Below are 14992 nucleotides of genomic sequence, written 5' to 3' on the forward strand. Positions count from 1 at the left end.
TGGATAAGCTAATTAAATTTGTGTTTAATATTAAAGTAAACACAGCTGACCCTTGAATAGCATGGAGGTTAAGGACACCTACCTCTCATTCAGTCAAAAATCCATGTGTAACTTATGACACTCCAAAAACATAACTACTATTGACCAGAAGCCTTACCAATAACATAGTTGATTAACACTTATTTTGGTATGCTATATGTAATATACACTGCATTCCTTACAATAATGTAAACTAGAGAAAAGAAAGTGTTATTGAGAAAATCATAAGGAAAATACATTTATGGCACTATACTGCATATATCGGGGTAAAAAAAAAACACATATAAGAGGACCTCTGCAGTTCAAACTGTGTTGTTCAAAGGTCAGTTGTAAAATGTGAGAACCTGGCCGACTGTGCTACGTATAAGGAGCCGAGGCCACAGTACATGGACTTTGAGACCTCTATTTTAGCTGTGCAAAAAAAAAAAGCAAATCTTTGTGCCTATTTTTGGTTCTCAGCTATTTTCCAAAGAACTGAGGTTGTTGGGATGCCTGGGTGGCTCAGCGGCTGAGCATCTGCCTTTGGCTCAGGGAATGATCCTGATCTGGGGATCAAATCCTGTGTCAGGCTCCCTGTGAGGAGCCTGCTTCTCTCTCTGACTATGTCTCTGCCTCTCTCTCTGTGTCTCTCATGAATAAATAAATAAAATCTTAAAAAAAAAAAAGAATTGAAATTGTTAGGGAAATAAACATATCTCTATTTAGAGGGCTAGCTCTTTTACAACTGGCCTGTCCACTGAGTAGTCAGTCTCTTTAGCATAGGTGTTCCAGAGCACCGGTATACACAGACGGTGCATTAAAGAAGATTGTTTCTGAAAGTGAATGGTTAGGAGGCTCAACTGAGCTATTCTTATAAATAGATCTCGGGGCCATTCCTTTTTCCTATGGGAAAATGTCTCAAATTTAATGAAGAACACAACTTGATACATATAACTACACTGAACACAAAAATTTTCACAAGTAATCAAATATGTATTTGACATAAAGACTACACTAACTTGAATTTTTAATTTCTGATCTGGTTAGCTTTTGTTGCCCTTCATTTAATATGAACTATACTTCATCACATATATTATAGTCATGAACTGACCCCTTGAATTTTATCAAGGAAATTGTAACATAGGTATCTTGAGAATATAAATTATGGTACATTTGACATGCAAGGCAAAACTTCATAAATAGCATTTTATTAGTTCAGAACAATCAACAGATATTTTCTGATTGTGATTACTCAGGAAAAGGCATATACTGTCTTCAACTATATTGGAAATTAACAGTAAAAATCCTATTACTGAGGGATGGTATTCAAAAGATGTGAGATAAAAAAAAACTTTTTAAAGTACTCCTGAGCATTTTAAAAACTCTATATGAAATGAATAACAGCTTGTTTCAAAATCTTTTGTATTAATTTAAAAAGATCACAAAGGAAATTTAAAAAGATAATCACTCAGGCTTATCTTAGTTACCATGCTATTCAAAGTAACTAATCAATATTCCTTTTACAACATTTTATAATTTAGACTTTTCACTAATACATTCTGAAATTCTCTTCTTAATTATTATGAATTAGTATAGATTTACCAAATTTGCAAGTGTAAATACTTCAGTATATATGCTATTTTAATCTGAGGTAAATTCTTTAATAAACAATACTAAATACTCACAGCAACAAATTGGTTATTTTCTAATTTAACAATGTCTCCCACTTTGACATTCATCCATTTTTCATTCTGCAATCTAAGAACAAAAACAAAATTAATTTTTTCAGGAACAAAGAAGAATCAAGGGAATGTATTCACAATGGTACATCATATAACAGACACAGATAACACTTCTCTAGAATGCTAAATTCAAAGGACTTTATATAACAAAGTCTTTAACCTGAGTGATGTGGAAGCTAAGGCCCAGAGAAGTCAGTGATTTGCGCAAGGATTCCCAATGAGTTAGGGGTATCCTTAGGGCTAAATTCAAAATGCCTAACTCTTGGCTGTGTGCAATTTCCATCACCCATGGTGCCAGCTTTATATACCAGTTATTAACTCTTGCTTGCATTTCCTTGGCCAGAACAGTGGCCATTTGGCGGGGGCGGGTGAGGAGAGGGCAGCAATAAATTCAGTCATTGATATTCATCTCAGACTATATTTTAAAATATGGAAATAAAACATCACTGCCATTGTTTCTAAAGTCTGTTTTACCAGAGGCAAAGGAAAGAGGTCCAGGGCAATAGCTAAAATATGACAGGAAAAGAATAAAAATTTTTGGAAGGGACATGAACAACAATGAGTGATGAAAGCAACCTTAGAAGACTGAGTGAGAAATAATACCTACCAATCATCCATAAGCACTGTAGCTGAGGGACAGGCTTGGTGGCATTTTAATGGTTAGGACCAGCAGATCAGAATTGAGAACAGCCTGGCCAAAATGCTGCACTGCTTTCTTTTAAGCTTACGTATATAATAAAGCCCCTACTCTACCCTTCACCAGGTTCAAAAGAGTTTATAATGATTAAAAAAAATTGTGTTTAGTTGTTTGGGCCCTTTGTGACAGTTGGGGAGACAGACCATCTGGAAACAGACCACCTATGGCAGTATACCATAATGCTAATCATCCCTTCTGAAATTCTCAGAAACATAAACCAGCTTTGTTTTCTAAGTTGAAAGCCTTCCTCACACTTCTTTCCCAGCAAACCCCTTTTAAGAGAGAAAGCTGGGATGAGTACAGGTTCCCCAACAAGTTAAAGTTGGGCAGGTTAATTTCATTCTGCAGTTTAAAACAAAAACAAAAACAAAAACAAAAAAACAACCTAATTTACTTGTTTTATAGGTTGGAAAACAGTTTTAAATATTTATACAACTGTGAAATATGCCTCACACTATCAACCCTGCTGGGTCATTTGGCTTAAGCATTCAAAGAACTTTTCTTTAATACAGATCCAAGTACATGTTGTTCTGGAAAGTTTTCAATTGCAGCATTTTCATCTCTAGCCAGAATTCAATCGCTTTTCCATTGCCACACTTTTCTGCACTTTATCTAGTTCGACAACAATGGGAGAACCTAGGAAGCCTTCTAAATCTCATTTTATTTATTTTTACAGATATGGATTGTGTGCTGGTTTATTTCTCCTGGATACCACCTCCTTTGGAGCATTAGTGGCATTTCTCAGGGGACAGTATCTCAGATAAAAGTCAATGTGAATGGACTGAGATAGAGACTGTATCTTTATTTATGCAAAATGCACTGCTACTGAATTGCCCTGAAGTCTCTACTGAAAGCGCATTTGCTTAGGGAGAAGCTCAGATAATACTGTTTGATTTCCAAACTTTTATTCCTCCTTCTTATCCACTGTAAGCTCTAGGAAGGACTGCGCCCTAACTCTTCCACTCAAATGGAAAATCAACCAAAGTTAAAATGGAACCCTACAGGACCCCTTACACATTTCAAAATGCATGTTTGATAGTTAAGTCTGAACAGATAAATAGCAATAACCACTATTTGGGAGAACAAACCAAAAATTTGAGTTTTCTCACTTAAATTCTAACTTCTTTTTCTCAAGTCCAGTATCTTATTATTTCCCTCTGTAAAACCAAAGCAATTGGAAAGAAATTATTAAAAGTGTGGTGGTATCCATGGAAATACTTGAATTAACTGCTACACTTGGAAAAATCCTAGAACAAAATCTCTTTAAGAAAAAAAAATTGCAGAACCCCAGAGTGTGCAAAGAATTGCTAATATGGAACAATTTGATTACGGTAAACATGAAGCTTTATCAAAGCCATATAGAAAAAGATAAAGCAGAGCAAAATACCATCCCTCATGCCAGATCCTCATGCCCATCCCCCTCCTATCTACCTGCACCCCTACCTAAATTTTAACCTCTACTTTCGAATTTATTAAATACTTCCAAAAGTAGAAAAACACTCCGAATAAGTGTTTACTAAGATCTTGCTAAGATCTATTAATCTACTAATGTCATCTAACAGGCAAAGAAAGCAGAAAACACCTAAGTACCATAAATGAGCCCCAGATCCCTTACTTTCTCTCACTCTAGTCCTTTTTTTTTCTCTTGCCACCTGCATGCCCTCTGCCCAGAATATACATTTAACAGTATCTCTGAGCTCTCTTCTCGTCCCCTTTGTTACTCCAGATATATTCCAACCCCAGTTCCACTTTGACTACCTACCTCTCCTCCACTTACCCCAATGGAAAGTTCTCCCCTAAAACAGAGCATTCCAAAGTCTATAAGTAACAGTATTTGATATCTTAAATACTTTGTGGAATGTATGTGTACAAATTCCACAGGACAGAATATCACTTCTGTGGGCCATGGGCCGTGGAAAACCTTCACCAGGCAACAATGCAGGTTGACACAAAATTGATCTGAACTTGGATAAAATATTGTTTTGAAGATATATAACTATGGGAGAAATTTCCTCAAAAGAAATATTACACAAAACTATTAGCAATCTGGCAAGAAACAACAAGCAGTACCTCCTGGATCCAGCACTATTCCAACTGTTTCATCAATAACCTCAACAACAGACACCCAAATCTATCTGTCAGATTGTGTCCAGCATCCTGCCAAAAAGACAACATAATCTTTACAAAGTGAGATTATGATAGGAAGTCATCTTAGACTTGAAGCAGTTAATTCACAGAAAGTGAATGAAGACTAAGAGGAAGAAGCACAGAATAGATTATTTTAGAGAGAAGTAATATTCTACAGATATAATTAGAGTTTTGAGGAAAAAAAATCTGGAACATTAGTAAACAGTAGGCCATGTGGGATATCTAGGCTAAACTCCTTATTTGAATATATATCTGTGAAAAATCTGGTAACCACAATCAAAGTAGGAGTTTTTAAAAATATTATTTCTTATTCTATCTAGGCAGGTAATTATAACTACACTTAACTAGGATCTCAGAGAGATATTTCAATGAGCACTCAGAGTCATAGTTACAAAAGTATCCAAACTTACCAAGCAAGTATAAACTGATGAAGACCTGCAAGTGAATTTAAATTACATGTATTTTAAATCCCACTATTTTTCTTCTCCTACTGACTACTAACACCACTGATGATGCAACATCAAAGACATACCATCAGTACTAGAGGGACAGACACGAAGATTTCCTTTAAAACTCATCTTCAAAATATTTCTAGACTTCTAAGATTTTAGCTTGTAGAATGATACATTTCATCATCATCCTGAAACAATGAAAACATATTCCCTGTATCTCCATGTGTGGTGCAGCTGTTCCTAGGGCTCATGTTTAAAGCAAGCTTGCATCACAGCTCTACGAAGGAGATACAGGATGGCCTCATGGGCTGTGATGATGACACCCAACTCCACAGACTTGGCACCAACAAACTTTCCTTTTACCTTTATCAGGGAAAGTCCTTCTGCTCTCAGAAAGGAATGACAATATATGAATATTCTGAAAGCAAGTTAATTTATTTCATAGCACTGAATCCAGAAATTCCAAGATTTTAAAATAAGCTTCAATTTTCAGTATCATCACGTAATTATTTCAGGTTATGAAATGACATAATCTAGTTAATGCTTCTTAGAATCAGGCTTTTCTAAAATAGCTGCAGTAATGATACAGACTTTACCTTAGTAAACTCACAAACCTGCTTAAATAATAAACCAAATCCCAGAAAGAGATTCATGAAATTAAATTCCAAAGTCACCATAAAATATTTGAAGTTAAACTGCCACAGAATGGCAACTAGAATTACTTTCAAGAAGTGACTTTTAAAAATACACCCACAAGCTGTATACCTATTCTCAGAATGTTAGAGATACGCATTAACCAATCAATGCACATACAATAAGTTTGGTTCCCTCTTTAATCTGAGTTCTAAGAAAAGGTGGTGATAGATAGCAATTATATGTAGTAATTGTTGATAAATTGGTCTGAATCTGCTTCCTCCTGATGAGATATCCAGAGCCACTAGGCTATGCTGAGACACTTCTTGAGAAAACGCAATTCCAAGTGAGATAGCATCTACTATGCTCCCTGTTATTGAACCATTGGCTCCAGGGGCTAGAAAACAAGCATCTGCTTTGAGCAAGATGCCAAGCACACTGCTGAAAGCTTAAAGGCAGAAGGAGATCTTCAATGGGCTCCTCAAGTCTCCTGTCATCCTTTCTACATTTTAATACTTCTGACTCCCTATTAGCAGCATAGATTCCTGAGAAGAGACTTTCCTCAAAGCTACAGAAGACATGTTGGAATACTGAAGAGACAAAATAATCAAGGTCAATATAAGTGACCTCCTCTAATTAACCAGTCAATCCACATACAATGAATTTGGTTCTTTCTTTAATCTCAAACCCATGTGAGAGCTATAACTTACAAAAATATTCTCCTGCCCATGCCGAGCTTGTTTTATTCACCACTGTATCCTCAGGACCTAGAATAATGCCTAAGTCCTAGCAGGCACTCAATAAATATTTGTTGACTCACCAAAAATTAATAAATACAGAATCATTATTTCCAAAAACTTGTTGAATGACAGCATTTCCCTGAATGTCTAATAAGAATTATAGACAACCAATATTTATTAATTGCTTACTATATTCCAGGGACTGTGCTGAAGCCTTCATGTACAAGGTTTCCAAATAAAAACAAGTAACATCCAATTAAATCTGAATTTCAGATAAGCAACAGATAATTTTGTCTAAATTTCTAAGTCTAAGTATGCCCCCTATACAATACTTGGAACATACTTACACTAAAATATTATCATTGTTTATCTAAATTTCAAACTTAACTGGACATCCTGTATTTTAATTTTCTACATCTGGCAATACTAGTCATATATCTTATCTCATTTTTTCCTCATGACAACTCTACAAAATAGGTACTGTTACTACTAACATTTTAGGAAATAGAAAACTGAAAAAGAGACATTTTCCCTATTTTTGCAACATCTATCAAAAATTTTAATGCCCACACACTTTGAAATAGATGTTTTACTTTAAATAACTGTTCATACAGGTGCTCAAAGATGGATGTATGAGGATGTTTACTGCAGTATTATGTTATAAACTATCAATGTCCATTAATAAGGATTAGATGGGTGTACCATGGTATACCTATTTAATTCTGGCTCAATGGAATGACTACAATTCAGCCACTAAAAAGAATAAGACAGGTCTGTAAGTGCTAATATAAAATATCCTTAAGTTACATTATTAGGTTAAAAATAGGCATATACAGGACACTGCATATGCATGGTAAGATTCTAACTGTGGTTTGAAGCAAGGATATACCTATATGTAACTCTGTTCTTACATACACAGAAAATTTCTTGAAAGACACACAAGAAACTATTCAGTAATTTCCACTAGAGAAAGGAAATGAACAGGAAAACTGGAATGGAAAGATTTAATTTTATGGTATATTTTTGTATACTGTTTGAATTTTTGGCATCACATACATTGATATTTTAAAAGACAACTGGGGAGGATAAAATAGAAGAAAACTCTTCCAAGGTCACATGTAAGTGGCAGAGCCAGGACTGGAAACTGAAACTACAAAGCCCATGTTCTTAATACATCTATATTTACTATTCTTTTTTTTACTTCATTTTCAATGATTATTATGTTTTGCCTCTTGAGAAAGAAAATGGACCCTAAAGAGCTGAAGAGATTTGATCCACAGCTAAGTGCATACTACTGTATTTAAAATTTGCTGATCCCAAAACAGCTTGCAGTCATGGTCTCCTGACATAAATACTCAGTGGACAGCAGCAATTTCTGTTTTTTTTTTTCCAATTCCACTCCTGTCAGAGCCAAACTAGAATAAGACGTAAAGCTTGGCCCTAATCCTCTAACAACAGAGTGGTGAACAGGATCTCATTACATTGAGAATGAGCACAATACTCATATCTTTGGAATCTACTTATTTTTTAAAATGCAGAGGTTTCCCCCCTTTTCCTTCCTTTTTATTCACACAGTGCTTATGCTGAAGCAGAGTCACACAGGGAGGTCTGAGATCAGCTCTTGAAGATGGTCTCATACCAATTTGCCCAGTGATGGTCTGGAAGTGGAAGGCAAGATGACAAAAGATATAATCCTACAGCATGGAAAATTTAGTTTAATGATTTGCTGAGAAAAGTATTCAGTTTTATAGATGTCCTGCCTCATTTATATAAATCCTTGCAGGTTCTATTGTGCATTATTTGTATGCACAAACACATGCAATTTAGCCTTCCTATTCTCAAAACAAAATAATCGATGTACTAAGTTTCACCTGAACAATAAGCCTACTGAGAGTTGTACAGAAAGTGTACTCCCCCTAATCATTTCCCTAAACTGAAACCCTTCTCCTGAATCAGCCTCCTAAGGTCCTATCTTCTGTAAATTCTTAGTAGGATTCTATCAACAGATGCCTAATAGACGATGAGACCACAAGAATATTGGAAGAAAATTATTTCAAAGGAAGACTATTATGTCTGTTCTCACATATGAATGCTGAAGGAAATGCCTTACATTGACCATGGAGAACATAGACCTATTTAGGTCTAGTCTGATTTCTGGGCAGGAGATTCAGAAAGAGATCTGTGTATAAGAAGTTTATTGGCAAGTTCTCTTTGCATTAGCACCTGTGGGAGAGTGAAGGAAAAAGATGGACAGAGGGAGGAGTTGGGCTGTTGATACAGTCACAAAAACAGCTCAGCCAACTTTATGGGGATCCAAGGCCTTCAGAATTGATCAAAGGGGTCAGACCATTATACCTTGCCATTGTTCATTCGTTGGATGCGCCCTCCAGCAAGAAGGGGTGGCCTAGAGCAAAACAGCTCCCCTCAGCTGATGGCAACTCCCAAAGGGGACTGACAGCTGAGGGCTGTATATAGGCAGCACTGCTGGTAGCTAGAGAAATACATTCTGCAACCTGGAAGGGGACAGTGGGTAGCATACAAACTGAGAACCCACTTCCCAATTTTGCTGTTGACATGCCCTTGTAATTAGAATATTCCTTTTCAGTTCTAAACTATTTCACCTTTATCCAGTTCCAACTTCAATTCTATAAAGTCAATACAAGCAGCTGCCATGAGTCCTGGTACTCCTCACTCCATTTTATGACTTTTGAAGAACAATATGGACAACTTTGGGTTGTCCAATTCAATCCTTTTCCAATGATTAGTAAATGAAGTTGAAAGATAAATTTTTAGTAGCTCATCATTAAAAAATATTCTACTGATAACCACTGACTACTCAAATATCCTAAAATGTCTACAGGAAAAAAATCATTATTTCTGAAATATTCCTTTATGAAGAACATATTTTGGGTTTTTTTTTTTTTAAGATTTTATTATTCATGAGAGACAGACAGAGAGGCACAGGCAGGCTCCATGCAGGAAGCTGGATGTGGGACTTGATCCCAGGACTCCAGGATCACGCCCTGAGCCAAAGGCAGATGCTCAACAGCTGAGCCACCCACACATCACTGAAGAACATATTGTGATGAAAAAAATTATAAGCAATCACCTTGGCCTGAGTAGATCAACCATTCTCTAAATTGCCACACTTCGGAGCACCTAGGTGGCTCAGTCGGCTTCACATTTAGCAAAAAGTCTGCTGGAGATTCTCTCCCTCTCCTCCTTCCCTCTCTTTCCTCTCTAAAATAAATAAATAAACAAAATCTTTAAATTGCCACATCTTATTTTGAGGAATCAGAGAATATGCTTTGACTAAGCTCAGTAGTGAAAGACAGCAACTCTCTTTGAAAAACATCCCAAAAGAAGATAGCTCCTGGTGGAGGAGAATGAAACCTGAATATCTTGGTTCCAGGATAAAAGATCTATATTATGTTTCCCACTATTATTTTTTTAAAGATTTTTTATTTATTCATGAGAGACACAGAGAGAACCAGAGACATAGCAGAGGGAGAAGCAGGCTCCATGCAGGGATCCTGATGTGGGACTTGATCCCAGGACTCCAGAATCACACCCTGAGCCAAAGGCAGATGCTCAACCGCTGAGTCACCCAGGCGTCCCTCCCACTACTATTCTTAATCAATTTTCTTATAGGGGGCCAGGTTAAGAGAGAACCAAATGTCTGTTAAGCCAGAAAAGAAATATTACTTGGTTAACATGCCAAGTAATACCACATGCCATTCAATATAGATAAAGCAGTGGAATCTCTTGTGTGATTTGATTTGCTCTAGTCAGAGAACCTAATATTTTTGGAAATAGGATTCCTGATTTTGTGGCACAAAGCATAGCTATAGATATTACTAGAAGATCATGAGTTTATTATTTACTTACTAAACTTATAGTCACATCAAATCCTAAACACTTTTTAAGAAGGTTTTTAAATGTTACTTTAAAGTAGTTCGTAAAGCTTATCATTTTGAGTTCCTTAGAAATAGGATAGTATGTAGGTTGAAATTTTAATTAAATCATCATCCAGTAGCGTGTGAAGCACCATTGTTCTTCATTAGTGAGTACAAGACTGATTCATATCTGCAAGATGAACACTCTGAGCAAGGGGTTGCGTGTCAGAGCTATAAGTGGAATTAGATACAGACTGTGGTTATCAAAGAACCCAGAGACTTGTGGGAAAATATAGATCTGGCTCTTAAATAATACCAGTTAAATCATTGTTGCCTTTTGATACCTGAAGCATGTGGATATTCTTTTAGTCAGCAATGAAAAATACCTGTACTCCAGGAGCATGATCTCAATATTAGACTGTTTGCCACACAACTGTCATCAAAAGCCGAGCAAGAAAACTGATAGACCAGAGAAATTGTCTAACAAAGTATATATTAACTTTCATTCCTCAAAATATTCCCAGCTTTGTCCCCTTATACAGTGAGCTCATCAGAAAACTATATGCCTGGACTGTATTACTCTGGTCCCTCTAGATTTGGCTTCTCATGACTTAACATCATGCCAACAGATTTCAGTCAGGATTTACTTGTGGTCATGAGTAAAATATCTCCCCTTTTTGAGGATTTAACCATTATGTCATTCATAATTTCTCTCAGGATCAGGATAAATCTTATTGCTTATAATTATTAGAATGCTTCCTTTCATTGGGCCAGTTTTGTAATCTAGACACTTTCATTAAGAAGAGAGACAAAGTTCAGGTAATGTTTCAAATTCATGAATAACAAATCCTAATGGATTATTTAAACAAAAACTTGGACATTTTATAGAAAAGATTCTGTCCTTTGAAGACAACAATGTAGGGACAATCTTGATACTTTCAGAAACAAAATATTATTCAGAATGGACCAGAAATTGAAATAATTTTTTAAAAATCCTTACATTCTTAAAGAGGAGAATCCTGACCTCCTATTTATGAGAGAAACAATATAATATGTAGAAAGTCTATGTCATTAGAATCAGAAGACATGAACTTGGATCCAAGTTCACCACCAATAAGCCATGTGACTTGGCCAAGAAGTTGACCAAAATTGAAGTTTCCCACTATGACCTACATGAATTGGATCAGCCAATCCCTCAGAATGCCTCTTTAGTCATAACACTAAGGCCTATAAAATGAGATATAGTCATCTGACATTTTAACACCTATCAAGACATCTGTGAATATCATGTGAGATAAATTTATGCAAACATTTTGTAAACTATAATATATAAAGTACTGTGACTACTTTTTATTATTATGAAGTATATCATTATAAGGATGGTACATTCTGATTTTTATTTCAAGTCTTCAAAAGAGATATCTATTTTCAGTGTCTCTACTTCTTGACTGCCCGTGCTTTCTCCAGTCAGAATTTTTCTCTCCAACTGCAATCTCTCTTCATGTCACTAAATCTAAGGATCAGTTCTCAGTCTTCATTTTACTCAGCACAGTTACCTATACCCTCCTTCTTCAAACACTTTCTTTGCTTTAAATCTAGGGTACCACATCCCCTTGATTGTTCTCTTTCTTCAATAGTTATGCTTTCTCAAACCCTGACCCAGCCCTTTCAACCCTTATTCCATCCTCAATCCTTAAGGTGTCCCAGAACTTCTTTTCCCTAACTAGCTTTGGACTTTCACCCTACATGGCCAGATGACTTGCAGATTTATCTTCAGACCTCTCTTCTAAGTTTCAACTACCCATTCTCCATTTCTGCAGAATATCTAATATCTCAGCAGAATTCTGGTCTCCCACTCTAGTCAAAGAAAAAACAAAACAAAACACTACCACAGTAGCATGGTCCTTTCCAGTATTTCCCATCCTGGAACCTCAGGTAAGAACCATTGACTTCCAATTTCTCTCCTCACAAACACACAATATGGCAGCACTTTTATTAGTTCTACCCTCAAAATACATTTTGACCTCTGGGTTTTAGATGGCATTTAGGGACTGCTGCTTTACTGGTAATAGTAATAGTATCGTGACTATATGCATTGTATGCTCTTATCTGTTCAAGATAAATAGTAAAATATTTACTGACAATGTGATAAGTTTTGCTTTTAAAATACCTCAGAATATAAAAAGTGACCATGGATAGAAAAATAGCAGAGAGCTATTGACTGCAGCCGAGTAATACCTAAATAAGAATTCATTGTACTGTTCTGTTTTCATGTGTTTGAAAATCCATAAGATATGTTCCTTTTTTTTTTTTACATCCTACATTACTACCACCAAGTCCATGGCATCATCTCATCTGGACAATGGTAGGAAACTCCTAATTTGTTATCTTAATTCTCCTCTTGCCCCTCTTTGCAGTTCACTGCCTGCATAGCAGCCAGAGAAATCTTTTTGCCATTCCATGAAATTCTCCTAAAATGTTCCAGTAGCTTCTCATTACATTGAGTATAAAATTAGAACTCCCACCATGACCTCCAAAAATTGGCTCTTGCTCACCCCTCAGAAATCCCCTTTATCACAAAAGTTTATTTTTTTTTAAGATTTCATTTATTTTTTCATAAGAGACACAGAGAGAGAGAGAGAGGCAGAAACACAGGCAGAGGAAGAAGCAGGCTCCATGCAGGGAACCCGCTGTGGGACTCAATCCCAGGACCCCGGGATCATGCCCTGAGCTGAAGGCAGATGCTCAACCACTGAGCCACCCAGGCATCCCTATCACAAAACTTTAGCCACAGTAGATATCTTACTATCAAGTTCATTTCAACTTTGGTGCTTATATACTCTTCTTCCTTTTACCCAAGATTTTGGCATGGTTAGCTCATTCTCAACTCAAATCTTATCTACTCAAAGGGCCTTCTCTGTTTGCCCTACTTGAAATTGCTTCCTCATCTCTAATCCCATTACTCTCTATTATCCTATTTTATTTTCTTTGTTGTAGTTATAACTACCTTAAATCATATTATTGCTTATATTTTATTTATTATTTGTCTTCTCCATTTATAGTAGGCCCCCTAGGGTAGGAATTTATCTATCTTGTCTTTTCTGTATCCTCAACATGTAGGACAGTGCCTGGCTCAATACATATGTTTATTAAGTGAATATTTGAATGGATTAGTTATTTACATGGTCATTTATGCTGTGTGCTTAGCATATTTAGCTCTGGAGATGAAGTGAGTAATAGCTCCACATGGGTACACCACCTGGGAGGCCCTAAGAAAGGCCAGCTGAAGTAATTGCCAAATATGGAAAGAAGATAAGGGTAGGATGAATCATTTCAGGCAAAGGATAACAGTTTAGAGAATAACAGCATTACTCATTTTCCCCAAAGTGTTAACTTTTGACTTTTATCACATATGGCTATAAGGCAAGATACACATCCCATGGGGATGCCAACGTCCTTCATGTCTTTAAATTTCCAATTTCTTTATTATTATCTACATCATTATTATCTACATCATTGCTAGTTGAAAGACTAAGTAGATTCTGTGGATTTCAACAAATACTGAGCACCTACTATACGTTAGACACTGGGCCAAGCACTGGGAATAAACACCATGTAGTTTCTGGTATGAAGAAGCTCATAGTCAATGGGAAGCCTAAAGTGGACTAAGTATTAAAATGCTGTAGTTGGAGCACCCGGATGGCTCAGTCTGTTAAGTATCTGCCTTTGGCTTAGGTCGTGATCTCAGGGTCCTGGGATGGAGCCCCACATCTGGCTCTCTGCTCAGTGGGGTGTCTGCTTCTCCCTCTCACTCTCCCTCTGAGCTCTCCCTCTCTCTCTATCAAATAAATAAAATCTTTATAAAATGCTGTGGTTAACTCTAGTCTGTGGGAGCACAAAGAGGGTACTGATTGTTCCACCGGCCTGGCACAGATATACTGAAGAGATTGCCAGAAACGATTGACACAGGAACTGAGCTCTGTTGGATGAAGAAAGGAGACAGGAAAGCACACATTGCAGGTTTAAGAAAGGCAAGTAGTTCTGTGTCATTATAGGCAATGGTAGAAAGGCTAGCTGGAAGCTTGATTACAGTAAGTGCTTTGGTGGTAAGGAATGGGTAGGGTTACTACTAAAGAGTTTGCAGTAAGAATATCTTTTGATCTGAGATATTTTATAGAAAGAATGGTCAGGAATGTAGATGGCTTAGTACAACCCAGTCCTGCTTAGAGAAACTATATTCAGTGTGCAACAACTGTGTACACCAACAAAAACCCTGAAGCAGTCTCTCTGTATACACATAGCAATGTCATTGTTTCCTACTAAAGGAATTTTTTAGAAGACAAAATTTAAACTATATTCTCAAACAGAACACATACATACACAAAAGTACTATATACCAACAATAGGCAATGAATACACATAGATAAGTCACTGAAAAGAAAAATGCAGTTAATAAATAATTTTTTTAAATCACCCTCAGCAGAAACCAATGAATTTTTAAAACAGCAAGATCTCTGTTTATACTTATCTAGTTGGCCTAGATTTTCTAAAAGATAATACTCAATATTGCAATGATATTGTGGAAAAAAAATACTTGTTCGTTCAAATGGGAGGATAAATGGCCACAAACTTCCTCAAAAGCAATTTAACATTATGCAGTAAGAAT

General features: G+C 36.3%; 1 protein-coding gene across 5 annotated transcripts in view; it reads right to left on the reverse strand.

Annotated features, from left to right (window-relative positions):
* ATP8B4 (ATPase phospholipid transporting 8B4 (putative)) overlaps nucleotides 1-14992 on the reverse strand; it is a 232952-nt gene that overhangs the window by 113549 nt on the left and 104411 nt on the right. For all 5 annotated transcript variants that reach the window (XM_072738501.1, XM_072738502.1, XM_025998689.2 and 2 more), the window contains one exon: nucleotides 1704-1776. In XM_072738501.1, the coding sequence (XP_072594602.1) occupies nucleotides 1704-1776 (73 nt within the window). The remainder of the gene's footprint in view (nucleotides 1-1703; nucleotides 1777-14992) is intronic.

This window comes from Vulpes vulpes, chromosome 15 (assembly GCF_048418805.1).
Source record: "Vulpes vulpes isolate BD-2025 chromosome 15, VulVul3, whole genome shotgun sequence".
NCBI lineage: Eukaryota > Metazoa > Chordata > Mammalia > Carnivora > Canidae > Vulpes > Vulpes vulpes.